Raw genomic sequence first — 17044 nt, forward strand, 5'->3', positions numbered from 1 at the left:
TTAGAAAACCCAACGTCAAAAAAGAAAAACAAACCAGAAAGCCCAAAGCCTGGTTGCCTCTACTGACTGCGCGTCGAGCATGTGCAGTCATGGGGGCGAAATGCTCTTTCTCCCCCCAGCAGCCTGCGTGTTTGGAAGATTTGGTGCAGAAGAAAGCAATTTAACGTTAGCATTAAAGTTAATATCACTGAAAGCAAACCAAATGTTCCTATCCAGCAGAGCGTGGAAAATTCATCCTGTTTTGGTGCCGGTCCCTGGCTTCAAATTAGTAGATGTCTCAACTCTTTGCTTTCTTCCTTTATCATTTCCCTTCTTATCTCTTATTTTTATACCCAAAATTGTATTTTAATTCTCCCCCACGCCCTCCCCGCCGATGTAGAGACATCCGACGCAGGTGTGATGCCTGCCGGCGCAGCCACTGCCCTGGTCTTGCCTGCTGAGAGACCCGGTTTCTCTGCCAGCGGCCAGCCACACAGGCTGGGGCCTTCCTTGGGGCCGGTCCTCTGTGTCTGTCCCTCCCTCCCACCGGGGCATTTCTAACAAGTGCAGCAGAGAGACCACAAGCCCAGCTCTCCGGCTCACACTCTGGACAGCAGCACTATTGGAATTCCATCTGCCATGTGGAGAAGGGCTCCCAGGTGTCCCAGAGTGAAGGCAGGGATGGGGAAGGTGAGGCAAAGGGGGAAAAAAAATCAATCAATGTCCAGAAAAAGAGGTACGTACCATAAAACAGACACATGGCGTCTGCCCTGCCCCCAGGAGGTAAACAAGACTTCGGCCAGTCAGCAGGAGATCTCAAACCATTTCTCAGACACAAAGGCCACAGGAATAAGATGTCGATCAGAAGAAGAGGGTCTGCAGCAAGCAGAAAAATGGGCTTGCGTGTGTTGGTACGGGACACCTGACAAGCAGGCGGGCTCAGACCTGCTGCCGAAAACGGTCTTCTTGAGCCAAGAAGAACCCAGGAAGGCCAAGCTCCGTGTGGACCCACTGGCCTCCAGCAGGAGGCAAACCCCCCCGCCGCCCTCTGTGGCTAGCTCACTCTCACGTCCACCCTAGAAGGCCTTGGAGGACACAGAAGGCTCCTGAGGGAGCCATGCAGAGAAGGAAGCTCGCACTCCAGATTTTAGTTTTTTAATTTATGAACATGCACAAAGTTTGGGGTCTCCACTTCCGAGGATAGAAATTCCACCCACTTTCCTGCACATTACAGAGTGGGCAGGCCTGACTTCTGAAGCGGCTACCCTGTAACTGGTCACCTTTGAGACCTAAGCTCCCCTCTCCAAAGGCCAGTGAAAGTCAACAGTGCATCACGTCAGGCCAAAAAATAAGAACCTATTTCATCCGATGCTTTGGAACCAAGGCTACAAGCACCAGCTGTGCCCACCTTGCAGTGGACAGGGCAAGGCCAGAGGGTGACAAATGGAAACAACAATGCCCCTTGGTAACCCACCCCCACCCCAAAACTGAAGCCCTGGCTGGCCAGCATTCATATCCAAACCGACACACGCGCACTCAGTGAAATGGTCTGAAAATCCTTTTGCCAGTTCTCTGCTAACTAGGCCTTCTGGAAGGCTGGGATGGAACCAAGGTGCTCCCCAAATGTTGCTAAGTAAAAGCCACGTGGGCTGGAGGGACAGTCCCAAGAATCCTGCTCTCCAGTCTCCTCGGCTGGGAAAGGACCATCTCGGGGAGTACTACAGAGTCCAGTGTGGAGACACAAGCGGGGGACCCTAAGGAAGGCCCCGTCTCACGGCCAGGACAGGGGCCTGTGAATGACGGGCAGCACAGCCAAACGTCACCCTGAGTCTCCTCGACCTTGGTTCTGGGAGGCACGCTTTGGGTCCCTTTGGGCATTCATCCCTAGCTGTTGCTAGGTCCACCTGGTTTCCTACTGGTTTCTTCCTAAGATTTTTAAGTGGTTGTTGTTTAAATTTACAAAATGATGCATATGTGCATGCTCACTTAAAAAAAAATAGCTTATTGATATTTTAATCTAATTCTGGATAAACCCTCGGAAGCTGACTCCAGGGTTTCTTAAATGTTCCCAGGGATGGTTTTCGGGTCATGTCTTCTTTGAAGGATTACACATGATTAATAAAAAAAAGCATTTAATAACCAGGAGTCTGGTTGGTATTTGATATTTTTGCTAGATGCGCCGCTGACATTTTATTGCTGGGCGTTCAGAGAGACGGACGGGTAGTGTGTCGATATCAAGGCCCAGCGCTCCAGGCTGGCATGACGCCTGCCCAGCCTCTACCCCAGGGTGTCCAGGGGGTGGGGTGCTGCCTGTCTCCTCCCCAAGTGTGGAGTCTAGAAGTCAACGCTGGCTGCTCCGTTCTGTCTCTGGGTGCCGCAACACCTTCTATGTTTGCCCGCCCCTCTCGTTTCACTACAGGAGCTGTGTCCCTTTGCTCGCCCCCTCCCTGCTCTGCAGAAACGCGTGAAGGATGCCCCCCACTGGTCAACAGGCCCCCTGCGACACTGCTGTGGCCCCAGGGTCTGGCCCAGGCCTGAGCTTACCGGTTCCCGTTAAACGTGGATTTGTACTCCCCGGTCGGGTGCAGCGTCTCGTCGGTGTACACGGGCACAGACGCCCGGACACACTCGTGGGAGCACTGGAGGGTCTCGTTATAGGCCGTGAATATGTCCAGGCTGCTGGGCACCCGGGCAGGGGTGAAGTCCGTCAGGTTCTGGCAGCTTTCCTCCTGCTGGTTGATCTTCCGCTGGTGGCTATTCCTACGCGTGTTCCCGCTTTGGGCACAGCTGGTGACAGAGAAGTCGGGGTGGGGGTGCAGTGGGCAGATGCCGGAACCCGGCACTTAGACCATGGGACCTTCGTCTCCAAGCATTAATTATTCGTCATTTAATATTAAATGGTAATTCCCAGCCTCTTCAGAAAGATCAACCACAATCAAACAATCAGTTCGCTCCCTCTCTCTTTCTCTTTTTTTGTTAATAAAATTTGAATTTTAAATGTGGCCATTATTGTGGGGCAGATTATGAGGGAAGTGTCTCAGCTGTGTTCTCCCAGGGACGAAGCCTTGTCTGGCCAAATGATGTCAGCCAGGCAGTGGTGCTGACTCAGTTTCCCCATGAGCTGATGGGTACTGGTGGGACTGGTCTGGTGGTTCATTCTGGAATGGAGTGTGTAACTATCTTTGGGGAGAATTATTAAGTGGGGAGCCCTGCCTCCTCAGCCCCGCCCCTGCCCACGTCCCAAGTTGGAAATGAAAGTGGATCATCCACCCTTCACTGGGTGATGTCCACCTGCTGTCAGTCTATGGAGAGAACTGTCCTGAACACCCTGTGGATACTTTCCTGATCCTCTGGACCACAGAGGCCTCCCAACACCACCAAGGATGGACACGGAACCCCACCCTCATCAGCCACGGGAGCTGAGGGAGGAGACAATGGGGGACCTCTCCCACTCACTTCCAGCAAGTCACAAGAATGAGTCCCATCCTCATGGAGGAGGGCAGCTAGAAGGAAATCTGGGGTGCCCCCAGTCTGGGGACCTAGCTCCCCTTCTTCCCTGCCCCACTGTGCTCAGAGTCAATGCAGAAGGAGGGCTGTGAGTGGCAAGGGTCCATGAGCCCATCTTCCTGTAAGTCATGGACGTGCCCTGTCTCAACCTTCCAGTAAGAGGAGCCCTGCTTCCTGGCCCAGAAGCCCCACCCCGTAAACAAAGGTGGAAAGATCAATGCAAAAGCCAGGGGAGCCCCCCCAAGATCATGAACCCCCTCATCCACTGCCTGGGTTGGCCTCCCCAGAAGAGCTCTCTGAGGCTTCGCTGCAAACCCAAATGTGGGAAACCAAGAGGGAGCTGGCCCGCCTGTCACACTGCAAGTGTCTCCTCTGAGGCCCATCAGGATGATCGATGGAATTTGTCCTGCCGCACATCCCCCTGGTCCTAGGCTCCAGAGTCCCTCCTCCGGCCCGCTGGCCGGCCTCTGCCCAAGACGCCCTGCAGTGGCAAGCGGAGTGCTGTCCTCATCACCTGTCCCGGAAAATTCCCCAGGCCCCGGCTTTGCTGGCTTATGGGAGGCCTCACTGGTTTGCTCTGAGGTCTGTTTTGAGGTTGTGCCAATCTCTACCCTCCCACCTTCGCTAACTCTGGGGACTGGCTTTCTCTCAATCCCCATTATCTGGACCCTCGGGGCAGCTGCCGCCCATCAGCCCTGTATGGTTTCCTCTCAACACCTGCCGGTGACAGGGGGATCATTTGGGTGTATTATTCTACGAGGGACTTGGAGCTTTGATGCCAAATGGAGACACATTTGCTGGAGGAGTGGCTGCAGGCAGATGGGGCCTCAGAGGTGTGTGTGCAGCAGGGTCACCCAGCAGGGCCCTGGTGTTCCCAGGGGTGTAGCAGGTGTGTAAACCTAGCAAGGCCAACCTCAAAGTAGGCCAATTTCCAGGAGGAAATAGGCAAAGACAGGCTCCCTGGAGCAAAGCAATAACCTAGTTCAGTAGACTCGGAGCGGCTGCAAGAGGAAGGAAGGGTTCCAACTGAGCACTGCCGCCTGGACAGCCGGGGGCAGTGAGAGGTGGGTGCGGACCCGCCGGGGCTGCTGGGACTGGCTGGGCGGCATGGAAAGGCATGAGTGAATGCAGCCACTGGCTTCAGGAAGAGGAGCACCTGCTGCCCAATGAGGAGGAGGGGGCTAGGCTCACTCACATCCTGCACACAAACCCACATTCAGAGGATGCTCCCCAAGGGGTCTCAAGAGCCAGAGCTGCACCCCATTCTCTGGCCCAAATGAGAAAAACAATGCCCTGGGATGCAATGGGGCCCAGGTTTGAAAAGTAGGAGACTCTCTGTGCACATTTCCCCAGGAGCCCCCCACAGCCCCCATTTTCAGCCCAGAGGGGCCGAGGAGCCTTACCAGTTTTTTAAGACAAGAGTTGTAATCAGAGCAGCTATGACCATGATGAGGGAGACAGTGATGGTGATAATCTGATGAACAGCCAGACCTGGAAAAAAGGAAGGAGGGGGGCAGCCATGAGACCAGGGCAGGAGACAAAGGAGCCCAGGAAGGGCAAGGGTCTTTCCTCCTTAGAGCAGGTCCTGGCAGGTGCCCTGGGTACCAGGACTGCTCTCACCTGGAGTCCAGGAAGAGAGTCCCAGCCTCAGCATTTCTTGGCTCCCCAGCTGTGACCTAGCCCACAGGCAGCTGTGTCCTTTCTTGCAACTGCCAAGCCCCTCACCTGGCCCAGGTAAGCTCTGGCTGAGGCATGCCCCAGGACCTCCTACTTCCTTTGTTTCCTCCCACCTGGGTAAGTTCTCGATTCTGAGCACCAGGCCTTTGTGGGGACACAGGAGGGACCAGGGCAGCCCAGGATTTATTGGGAAGGTAAGGGAGAGGGGTCATGGGTTGACTGACCCCCTGGCAGACTCAGGAATAACTGGATCACTGGGCAATGTCTTCCTCTTTCCAGAGTCCCCTCCAAGATGCTCATAGCCTGATGATGTTCCCAAAATAAAAGATCCAGGCCTAGAGACTCATACTTTCCAAAGGCCCAGAAAAGGATCTGCAGTGGGGCCTCGCTGCCCTGTGTCTGCAATGTGTGTATGTGTGGGGTAGGATGCAGGGGTGCCCTGAGGGGTGAGGAGTGGAAACAGCAAGTCAGAAACAGAAAAAGGGCAGCCTGAGCCCCACCTGAGAGCTGTCTGCTAACCACAGACAGGGGTGGCAGAGGACCTGGATTCCCTCCCACCCTCTCCCTCTGCCCCCACCGCCCTGCACCATCTTCCACTAACCACAGATGCAAGTGGTGGGAGGTAAAGCTTCTACCTCCGGTCTCCCACCCGAGACAACACACCTGTCACATCCTTCCTGGAACACGGACATGGGGGCATGCCCAGCAGACTCACTGGTCCAAAAAAGCCACCTGCAAAGGCCCTGTTCTCTGATCAGAAGGAACCCTACCTGAGGAGCTGGACCATAAAGGTCCTGGGGGTTCTGCAGCAAGCCCTGCAAGTGGCAGCACCCTGTCCCACGGAAACATTAATTTCTCCATGTTCAAGCACTTGGGATGTGTAAGCACTTGCCTCTGTCCACCTCTGGAGTCTACCTGCAGAGTCCCGCCCATCACCCCCGAGGAACCCAGCAGGTCCTGGGGTGAGAACAAGGAGCACGCAGGTCCCGGTGTGGAGGATTTCAGAATATAAGGTTTTTCTGGCGGTCTCCCAAGGACACAGGCTTGCAAACAGATGTTACCTCTCTACTGAATATGATCCTCGTGGGGGAAATTGCTAATAAATGATTCAAAGTTGGCATGACCAGAAAACAAGCTTTCTCTTCCTGTTTGCCTATCTTCTGGACTATTTCTGCTTGTCATGAGGGATTCCCATCCTGAGCCCACAGCATAGGCACCACGAGGGATACTGGAGAAGACACATGAATGTAATGGAACTCCCTTCATTTATTCTTTTATCCACTAATTCAAGAACCAGTTATTGAGCACCTAACTGCATGCCAAGCAGCATCAGTTTTGACCAACTAAGCCACAGTGTCCCCTTCTAGGGAGCAGCTGCACTAGTGCCCATTTTCTAAAGTGGCAGCCTTCACTGCTGGTTCTAGCCAATGGCTGAACATACACGTGTGCCCAAGTTGTGACACCTGCAATGAACCTCTGGGCCAGTTTGCCTTCTCATATAAGACTGCAAATCAGCTTTCCAATGGGATTGATAGCTAGGTGTGCCCCAGGGATCACCCTCAGTCTCATTAACAATGCAGTACCCACCAGCCTCAGTGACCCCAACTATTCAGCAGCTTCCCCAACACCCAACTAAGACCTTATTGGCAGAGGAAGGGTTGGAAATGATGGTGCTGGTGATGATGGTGGCGTTGATGGTGCTGGTGATGGTGGTGGTGATAATGGTGATTATGGTGATCTCAGACATGCTCAGTAACTATAACAATTGTCAGATGTGCATTGTCCAAATTATTCCTGGTAACAGCTCTCAGAGGGAGACACTATCATCATCCATTATGGAAGCAAAAATTATGTGGCCCCCTTGGTGTAAATTCCTTGGATCACACAGGATCTGCTGGCTCAAAGCCCATACTAAGAGCAGTAGTGTATAATACAATTCTGAGCTCAGCCTTCACTTCTGGTTTTTCTCTGACCTTCTTTAATCTCAGTTTGGGCCTCTTTCTTCCAAGGCGGAGGCTGGCACCTCTCCCATCTACATTCCTGGGGGAGAGTAAGCTTCTACATCATGGAGGCAGGTTCGAGCCTCACCACCTCCTCCATGGATAGACCCCATGGGAAAGGCTCCAGGCCCATGCCAAAAGCTTCTCAGCCATTTGTTGGCAGGTTGTACCCCAGTCTCTGAGTCTTCATTTCTTGGGCTAAGCCTTCCATCTTCTAGGTCAGGAGAATTCAACTTATGGAGACTGGCAATGTGGAAGTACACACTGAGTGGGTGAACCAAAGGCACTGAGAGGCCCCAGCACCTGCAGGACCACAGGAGGCCCAGGGCACTGCCAGATTTTGACCTCTTATCTTGTTACTATGGGAATTCTTTTGGGTTGAGTATCTGCAGTGGCTAATGTCCTTGGAAGTTCCATGACCAGCTGAATCCTAGATGTTTGCTTGCCTCCCATTCCCCCTGTGGTGAGGTTGGGAAAGCACTGCCTCTCCTCATCAGCTAGATGTAAGAAACTGAGGCCTGAGGGCAGAACAGTGGGCTCAAGGGACTCTCTCCCTCCCTGATGACTCTCAGAATGGAAGACCAGCTCTTTGCCTGAGGTCCTCATAAGTTCCTGAGACTCTGTAAGAAAGGGGCATCATCATCATCTTCAAACCCACCCGTAACCCCGCACACAATCTAATACAGTCCCTCACAACTGTAGCTGGGTGACTTATTACATGTATAACTGAAAAGTAGAAAATAAAAACTGGGGCAACAGGGAGTAATGATATAACCCTAAAGCTTGCCTTCTTTTGGAGGCCCTTCTGCCTTCGGTACAGAACTCCTCCATAGAACTTACCAAATTAAATTTTGGAGGAAATGATGAGTGGGTTAATAACTAGCCAGGATGATCTGCTATGCTTTCTAGAAGGACTTCTTTATGCCAGGTACCTTGCCAAGCCTTCACATGTGATCAATCTAATCCACCAGCATCCTGCACTTTTGCACCTGCCTCACCCATGAGGAACCTGATGCTGAGGAGTAAAGTGACTTTCCCATCATCATTTGGCAGACCCAGGATGAAAGACAGTTCTCTGCTCTGGAGCCTTAGAGAAAATCAAATATCTAATACCAAACAGACCCATCTGTAGCTACATTCTGGTCATGGAGCTAGCTAGAGGCAAACATCTGACTACTTCTTACATACTTTACTTGCAAGGCAAACTGCCTTATGCTTCAACGCCTTCCCATGCGTTTTGATGGGTTCTTGGGCTCATGCATAAAAGATCAGTAGCTATGTAAGAAGATCCCATAGACCCAATTCTTATGATGGTTTAACAAGGATCAGGCCTTGTAACATGTGGCAAGAATGACACTGGTAAGAAGCAGGTAGGAAGACAGAAAAACCATAAGGAAGCCTTCTCATTTCCTCTTTCTGGGAGACCGGCTACTAAGGAGAGAACAGGACAGCAGTGAGCAGTGGTGTCCTGTTTCAATCATCTGCCCTGTTACTGAGTCCTCCCCAAATGCAAGGAGCCCTTTCTTCATCTGTATAAATCCCTTAAGTCTTTCCATGGATGCTGGGTAGGCAAACCTTGCCATTAAGGGCCAGAGAGTAAATATTTTAAGGCTTTGTGGCAGTATGGTCTCTGTCGCGACTTCCCAATCCGGCCATTACGGGGCAAGAGCAGCCATGGACAACATGCAAACAAGAAGGTGTGGCTATGTTCCAATAAAACTATTTACAAAACTAGACAGCAGCCAGATTTGGCTCACAGGCTATAGTTTTCTGGCCTCTAATTTAGGTGAACAGCTGAGGGTGGTTTGTCTTATAAGTTAAGTAGAATACATATGTATTTTGAACGATTGGTTAAGGCTGGAACTCAATCTTCAAACCTTTGGTTCCCAAGATTAGAACATTCACACCCCATCATCAAAGGTTTACTGAATTCTGAGAATTTCACTGGCCACTGCCAAGGTGATTTCAAAGATAGCCACAGGTCCATCTTAGCAAGCTGGACCATAACAATCAGCAACGGGCAGCTTTGCCCTGCTGGGTTTGTGATGTGAGGTTGGCCTGACCACAGATCACTTTGTATGACAGTTTCCTTGAGAACTCAATTAGACAGGATTCTTGATTTTTGGAAACCAAACCCCAGGGAGAATTTCATCAATTTAGTCCAAGGACCCTTAGAAATATTTCAGCTACATGTCTTACAATTTTCTCCATTGGCTGAAAAGGAGCTGCATTTTGCCAAAAGACAAGAATGTTCAGATCTCAGAATTGGTGTGTCAAGAGGGACTTCAGCCTACTGGCTTTCCCTGCCCCACGAAAATAGCAGGGTTTTTGGGAGGTTATCTCCCCAGCTTCACTCCTTCCTCACTAATTTCTCCCGATAGTCCCATCTTAAATAGTGTTTCCTCAGGTCAGGTCCCCTATGGCCATTACTCAGCTCAGGCAGGAACATCTGTCCCACAAACCCTACTGACTCCCGGCAAGGCAATCCTTGAACAGTATCTACACCAGCTGTCAGGCAAGCTGTAATCGGGAGAACCACGAGGTCACCTTAAAGAGAATGTACACTCTAACCCCCAAGAAAGGGAAGAAAGCACAAACTTTCTCCTCTCCATTTACAAGGTCAATACTGAATCCATCTTCAAGTTCTTTGCAATTCAGACTCGGTCCCAGAGTGCAAAGCATACTGCGTGGGGGTCCTTGCTTCCCCTTCCTGACAGGTGTTATTGTTCCTGCTAATTTAGGGGCTCTTTCTGCTCCTGGTAATTGCCACTGTATACTAATGTGCTAGGAATCAGCTGCCATCTAGATAATGAAAAATTATACCTGGAATAATGGATGGGGACAGATGGATTAGCAAACTCTGCATCAATCAATAGGGCTTTTATGGTTATATTTGTGGTGGTTTGTAATAAGATCAGGCCCTGGAGATTGATGTGGAGTTGGTAATCCATCTCTGAGTCTGGAAGACTTTCTCATTAAATGAGGCTGAATCAAACATGGGCCACTGTCCATGGCAAAAACAAACCCTTCCAGGGCCTTCTTTCCTAGCACTTGAGGAGTGGTACAGCTGGACGAAGGCAGAACGATGGCCCTGGAAATTGCTGAGCCAAACAAATGGATGACATATCTTTGTCAACAGTAGGTCACTTTACAATCAGGGATCTCATGTGCCAGCACTGTGGGAATGAAGAACAGATAACCAATGGATCCAAGGACATCTGTCTTCAGGGGCTTGATAGGTGAGAGGTGACAGGGGGTTCCCAAAGTACCAATCCCACTGTAGAAACACCATTGCTTTTCCACAAAGGCTGAAGACATGGACTCCACAGCACATCTCTGACAGTCTCTGGGAACACGATGAAGCTCGCAGCATCCACTGCAAGACGGGTGAGAGGGTGGCCCTGCTTTTCTGAGTAGGAGGCACTCCAAGGGCTCATTCTGAGGCACTTGGCCGCCTCCTGGGGTGGGAGAAGGCTGCTCAGGGAAAATGTGTCATCCAAAACCAGGGTGTTCTCAGAGATCAGGGCTTCTCACTTTTGTGGTAGGGACACAAGGAGCATGCCATCTTCTGAGTGACCCTGCAGAGCATTGCAAGTGGCAGGTGATGGGGGAGGCTGAAGCCAGGACTCCATGGAGATAAAGTTGCCTCTTGTTAGAAATCTGTCCAGCTTAGGGCAGGACCACCCCATACAGAAAGAGAGCCACATTCTGGAAACAGCGGTGCTAACAACTCATGATAACACGGTGAAGGTGAGTCCTCGAGCAATCAGCCCAAAGGACCCAAGTCAGACTGTCCTCAGCCAGGGACATCTGGCCATGTCTGGAGACATTATTATTATTATTATTATTTTTGGTGGCTACACAGGGGTGAGGGGTCCTACCAGCATCTAGTGGATAGAGGCCAAAGATACTGGCATATGTCCTACAACGCATGGGACAACCCCATAGAAGGAATGATCTGGCTCAAAATGTCAACAATGCTGAAGTTCTTCACTCATGAAAGAGATGCATGAATGACACCAGGAAACAGGTGTCCCCATCGTAACCTGGTCACACCATCCAAACTGAGTTGCCAGAACACCATCACTGTGGTAGCATGTGGTTAGTGGCTCAGACATGTCCCCATCACACAGAGGCTGAGATGGGATCCTCTGCCCATCATGCCTCCTGTGCTCCCTCCAGCTACTTCCTTCTTAGTAGCAAATGAGGCTGGGGGAGGCATACAGGACTGATCCCCCACTGCGGCTATGAGTTGGCCAGGTAAGGAAGTCCTACGCATCTTATAGTAGTGGGTGTCCAACTGGTTTGGGCGAATTACCCACAGCCTCATGAAGTGGGTGCAGAGAGCTCCCCATCTCCACATGGAGGCTAGGGGACTTTCTCAACACTGCATAGTGTAATTTGGGAGGTCCCCAGGACCACTTTCAGGTTCAAGAATTCACTCAAGGATTCACAGAATTGAGCTGTTACACTCAGTTTTGGTTTACTACTGTGAAAACACACATATTAAAATCCACGCTGGGAAGAGGAGTAGGGGGCAGAGTACAGAAGAGACCAGGCGTGAGCCTGCAGCCCTCCTCTCCCGGTGGAGGAACGTGGGCAGCCCTGCTCCTACCAGTGATGATGTGTGACACCATGCACAGGATGTGGCCAGCCAGGGAAGCTGCCCTGAGCCCAGGCATCCAGGGTCTCTGCTATGGCTTGGTCACGTCAGCATGGCTGGTCTTCACCCCAGCCAGACGAGAGGTAGAACAGACACCCTGCAGCCCGAGGCCTCTACTGTCAGTCCCACTAGTAGTGCAGACTATCTGGTAAACCAAGATACTCCTATCAAGCAGGAGATTTGGAGGACTTACAGTGACCTCCTGGGAGCCGGGGTCAAGGTCATTTCTCTGAGCAAGGTTAACCCTTCCCTGCACATATAGCTAAGGCCCAGGAAACCCAGAACTCAAACCCCGGAAGTCTTCCTTTGGAGCCCGTGCCTTTAGGGGCTCCCCTGCACCACCCTCTAGAGAACAGAGGTCCTTTCTCCAAAGGGGGATGGCCTGTGGCCATGCCGCTGTGAGTGCGAGAGAATGTGGGGCTTGTTGTGTGCACCTCTCTGACTATGGCTCCCAAAGGGACTTGAAGTGAGATTCAGGCCCCTGATATGAGGCCCCACTAATGCTATCCCGTCCCAGGTTGGCCACATCGAGGGGCCAATTCCTCAGATGATGAGAACCATCTCTGCATTTGGAGACTCCTCTGAATTTTAGAGCCTAGTGAGGAGGCAGGGAGCTAGGGACCAAAAAGATCACACAGTGGCCAGGCCAAACACAGTGAGATCCCCAGAGAGTTTGGGAAACTCCATTCGCTGCCAGGAGTGTGGTTCTCACTTTGGGGTTGATCTGTGTCTCCCCCAAAACTCACATGTGGAAGTCCTGACCCCTGCTGCCTCAGAATGGGACCTTATCTGGAAATAGGGTTGTTGCAGACTCAGTTAAGATGAGGTTATGCTGGGGTCGGTGGCCCTAATCCAGTATGACCAGTGTCCTTATAAAAAGGGGAGATTTGGAGACACTCACTCCCACAGGGACAAGATCAGGTTCCCCTCTATCAGAGCCCATGAAGCACCAGAAGCCGGGAGAGGCTTGAACATCCTTTCCCGTAACCCTATCTTGCTCTCATTTCTGGCCTACAGATGCAATAAGGCAGTAAATCTCTGTTGTTGACACCACCAACTCTCTGGTAAGCTGTGATGATGGTGCGAGGAACTGAACACATCTGAGCGGAAATGCTTCGTAGGGACCCAGGAACCTAGGGGGGGTCAGTTAGAGCCACAGAAGCCCACGGCCCTTACAATACTTTGCAAAACCAGGCCCCACCTCACAGCTGGATTCAACCAGTCTTGAGACAGCCGGCGTCAGCCCCTGGGAGTCCAGACCCTGGACAAGTGACCTGGTCTCCCTGTAGTGGGATGGATAGCATCACCCTCCCGACCCCAAATTCAGGTCCACCTGTCCAACCTCAGAATATGATCTGATTTGGGAAAAAGCTCTTCATCAATTTAATTAATTACCTAAGGATCTTGAGATGAAATCATCCTGGATTTAAGGTGGACAGTCAATGAATGGCTGGTGCCCTTACAAAACCTCAAGGGGGACACAGAGAGACATGGAAGAAACCCATGTGACTGCGATGGGGGCGTGGAGGCTGCCATAGAGGCTGGAGGCGTGAGGCCGCCAGCCCAGGGCCGCCAGCAGCCACCAGAAGTTGGAGAAGGCAGACAGGACCCTCCCCTAGAACCTTCGGAGAAGGCATGGCCCTGCTGGCACCTTACTTTCTGCTTCAGTCCTCCAGAACCTTGAGAGGATAAACTTCTGTCATTACAAGACCTCGGCTATGGGACTTGGCCCTGGCGGCCCCAGGAGGTCTGTATACTTGCTTTGCCTCACTCGACTCCTCTGCAAATAAGATCCCAGGAGAATTTATTCAGAGGATGAGGAAACATCGTTAGCCACATGGCTGGGCACAGTAGGCCTCAGTGGGGGCAGGTGTCCTCCCCCTGTGGCCATAAGGAGGGCCTCTAGAAGCTCTGCTTCTGCCCCTGCCAACCCCCACACATGCACAGATCTGGGGCAGGGTGGCAAATGGGGCTGAGGTTTGCATCTCTCCCACTCCCTGGGGTCGCTGACACCACACTGAGTAGAAAAGCCTTGAGGCTGAGGTCAGAAAAGTGGCTGAGGGCCAAATCCAGCCCACCATGTGATTTGTTAACTAAGATTTTAGTGGCATAGGGTCACATGAGATTAAATGTCTGAGGCTGTTCTTGTGCTACCAGGGCAAGATTCACTCGTGTGGCCCAAAAGCCTAAAGTATCTGCTATCTGTCCCCTTAGGAAAGAGGTGGGGACCCCTGCCCTAGAGGACCCCCGGGAATTCCACAGTAGATGCTGCTGTGTGTGCCTGGCGGGGATGGAGTGGGGGCAGCTGGGGAGAGGGTGGTCTGGCCCTCCGTGACCCTGCCCACCACTTATCTTGGGGCCTCTCCCACCGCAGGACTGCACACACACGGTCACCCCTCGTGGAAGAGGGCATAGGCTAGATAAGCACTTCTGAGCTGAATTTAACAGCTAGGAGGAGGGTTACACATGGAGGCCAGGCCCTGTCCATCTGCCCTCGGACTCACATTCCCGGGTCAGCAGTGACTGGAATGCTGAAGTGGGGCCCAGGGAACAGGCCTTCTGCCTTGGGCCCTGGCAACTGCAGAGGCTGGGTCAGACCTGCTCGTTCACAGGCAGCATCGCTTCTGAGTAGAAAGGCCAGTCCTGCGTGAACATAACCCCTCAGAGAGGATGAGATTCTCAACTTCAGGAGCTTTGAAAGCACGAGCACCAGGGCTTCTTTGGCCCACCCCTGCCTCTACCTCTGCCCTGCATCATTTGCTGCTCCCTCCCTCCCACTCACAGGCATGGACACACGGGCACACACGAATATACATGCTTGCATACATGTACACACGGGCACACTTGGGCACACATGCATACATACATGCACACACAGCCACACATAGGCACCACATGCATGCATACATAGGCACACATACACACAGGAACACATGTGCACACATTTACACACTCATGCATGCACCCACAGGCACACATGTGCATGCACACACTCCCCACATGCACACAAGGCACAATGCACCACATGCATGCACACATGGGCACACATGTACACACGTACACACACAGGCACAAATGCACTCAGGTGCACCCATGCACACACTGAATTCACTGCTCATCTCATTCAAGAACAGATGCTGCCGATATTCAGCTTTGAGCTCAGTAGCCAATATGGAAATGACCCACTTCTTTCACTTAACTCCCAAGCACGTTGGATATTTCAACAAAGGATGGCAGGCGAAGAAGGAGTGTGCAGGGGAAGCCAGCATTGCTCCACGCTAAGGAGATGTTGGGGGCTGGGGAGGGACACCCCCGTGGTGCCCATCAGCCAGCCCACCTGACCCACAGAGAGGCTTCTGCTATGAACACACCATGGTCCGTGGGCACGGGCCCAGTGGCTGGGGCTCTGGGTCCCAGGAGTCAGGTGTGGAGTCAGTAGCTGGATTACTCAGCAGCAGCGCCAGCACCCGCCATCATTAAAGTCCATATTTAGCCCATACAGTAGTGAATGGATCAAACCTCTAAGCAAACAGTGCTGCCCTCCCCCACAAAGCCTGGCCACCCTCCCTCTCAGAGCATCCTCACCGTGCCACCTGGATATTCACGTCCCGTAGATGATGCTCCGGGACTGCCCTGTGCTCCAGATCACGAGCTGGAGCACCGTGGGTGCACCTCTCACCCTGGCTATTGGTATCTACGGGGAGTGTGGGCAGAGGCTCAGGCTGCCTTCCTGGCGCAGGGCAGGTCAGCTGGGCTGGGCACGCCCACCAGGTGCATGGCCTGAAGCAGATGCTTGACAAATGCATTCTAGATAAAGGGATGGACCAAAGCCTCATCCATATTGGAAAGCCCAGGTGTGCCCCATGACCAGATTCCCACCCAGGGGCAATCCTGGGGGTCTTTGTCCTGCTAATCTTTTTATTTGGGGGTCTTTTTAAAAATACAGTCCCTGCACTTCAGACTCCCAGCCAAGCCTGAGGAACGGGCCCACACTCCAGGGTATCCGTTTCCTATGGCTTATGTGCTTGTCTCCTACTTATTTTCAGCGACATTTCAGCACATTGACTGTGACCCAGTACAGAGCCGCTGTCTAGCAGCTGCATCTCACAGGGGCAGATCTAGGCATGGCCTCTCCCCTCTACAGGCAAAAACACCCTGAGGATGGAGTGAGCGGCTCTCAGATGCTGGCTGCATTCAGGAGGTGCACTCGTGGGCTCCAGTGGGAAAAGCCCTCATCTGTCCGTGCGTCATAGTAAGGACAGAATCACGGGACAGCCACAGATGTCCTGAGGAGCTCAGCCAGGCCTGCAGCGGGCACACATGCGTCCTGCCCCCACATAGCTCTGAGGCTCTGAGCTGCCTGCCTCCCAACCCGGCTCAGAGGCTGCAGAGGATACACAAGAAGCCCCCAGCCGGCGCCCAGGGCAGAGCAGGTGTGATCATTGCTCCTGTCCCAGTTGCTCAGGCAGAGGAAAGCATGGTGTCTGCACTCGGCCCTGAGAACCCCATTTCTGGCGGAAACTGCCCCCATCCACAGGGTCGCTCATGAGGTGCCTTCTGTGCTCTGGCCATCCCAAGGGGGCCACACTGTCCTGGAGCAGCGACACACCAATTTGCCCTACACAAAGAGTGAGGTGGGTGGGGACAAGTCTCTGCATTGCACCTGCAGGACACTTCTCTCCCTCATCCCCATGCAGGATGACAGTCCTGCAATGACAGTCCCCCAATGTCACACGATGGAACAGTGACACACCTCATCTCTGTAAGGTCTCTGTTGGATAGAAAAGTGCTATGTGCCTGTTCAACACCTGAGGACCTACTATGTGCAGACACCAGGTTGGATATAAGACTGCAGCAGCACCCAGTCTGCACAGGCTGTGCTCCCGCAGGCTGAGGGCAGGTGCCAACCAAGCATGCTCAGGAGCGTGTGTGCACTGCGTCTATAATGAAGGCTTCACCACAAGAGGTACCATGATGGCCCATATGGAGCCAATCATATGGAAGTCAGGGCCCCGAGAGGCTGAGACGGGCACCACAGGTCAGGCATGTTACCATGGTTGAGGGCGGGGAGGGGGGGTCCCATGTCTTCAGCCCTCCCTCCAGCCACACTCTGCTGCTACATCACTTTGTAGGGCCCCCCACCTGAGAACAGGGCAACCTACCCTTGCTCTTGCCCCCAGGCCATGCCAGCAGTGGGGCAGAGGTTGGCCCTGGGCAT

General features: G+C 52.6%; 1 protein-coding gene across 4 annotated transcripts in view; it reads right to left on the reverse strand.

The window, feature by feature from the left end:
* Positions 1 to 17044, reverse strand: part of AJAP1 (adherens junctions associated protein 1) — a 124340-nt gene that overhangs the window by 15296 nt on the left and 92000 nt on the right. For all 4 annotated transcript variants that reach the window (XM_072819934.1, XM_072819933.1, XM_072819931.1 and 1 more), the window contains exons 3-5: positions 4890 to 4977; positions 2524 to 2766; positions 724 to 855 (exon numbers count right to left, since the gene is read on the reverse strand). In XM_072819934.1, coding sequence (XP_072676035.1) covers positions 783 to 855; positions 2524 to 2766; positions 4890 to 4977 — 404 coding nt within the window. In that variant the 3' untranslated portion in view covers positions 724 to 782. The remainder of the gene's footprint in view (positions 1 to 723; positions 856 to 2523; positions 2767 to 4889; positions 4978 to 17044) is intronic.

Source organism: Canis lupus, chromosome 3 (assembly GCF_048164855.1).
Source record: "Canis lupus baileyi chromosome 3, mCanLup2.hap1, whole genome shotgun sequence".
Lineage (NCBI taxonomy): Eukaryota > Metazoa > Chordata > Mammalia > Carnivora > Canidae > Canis > Canis lupus.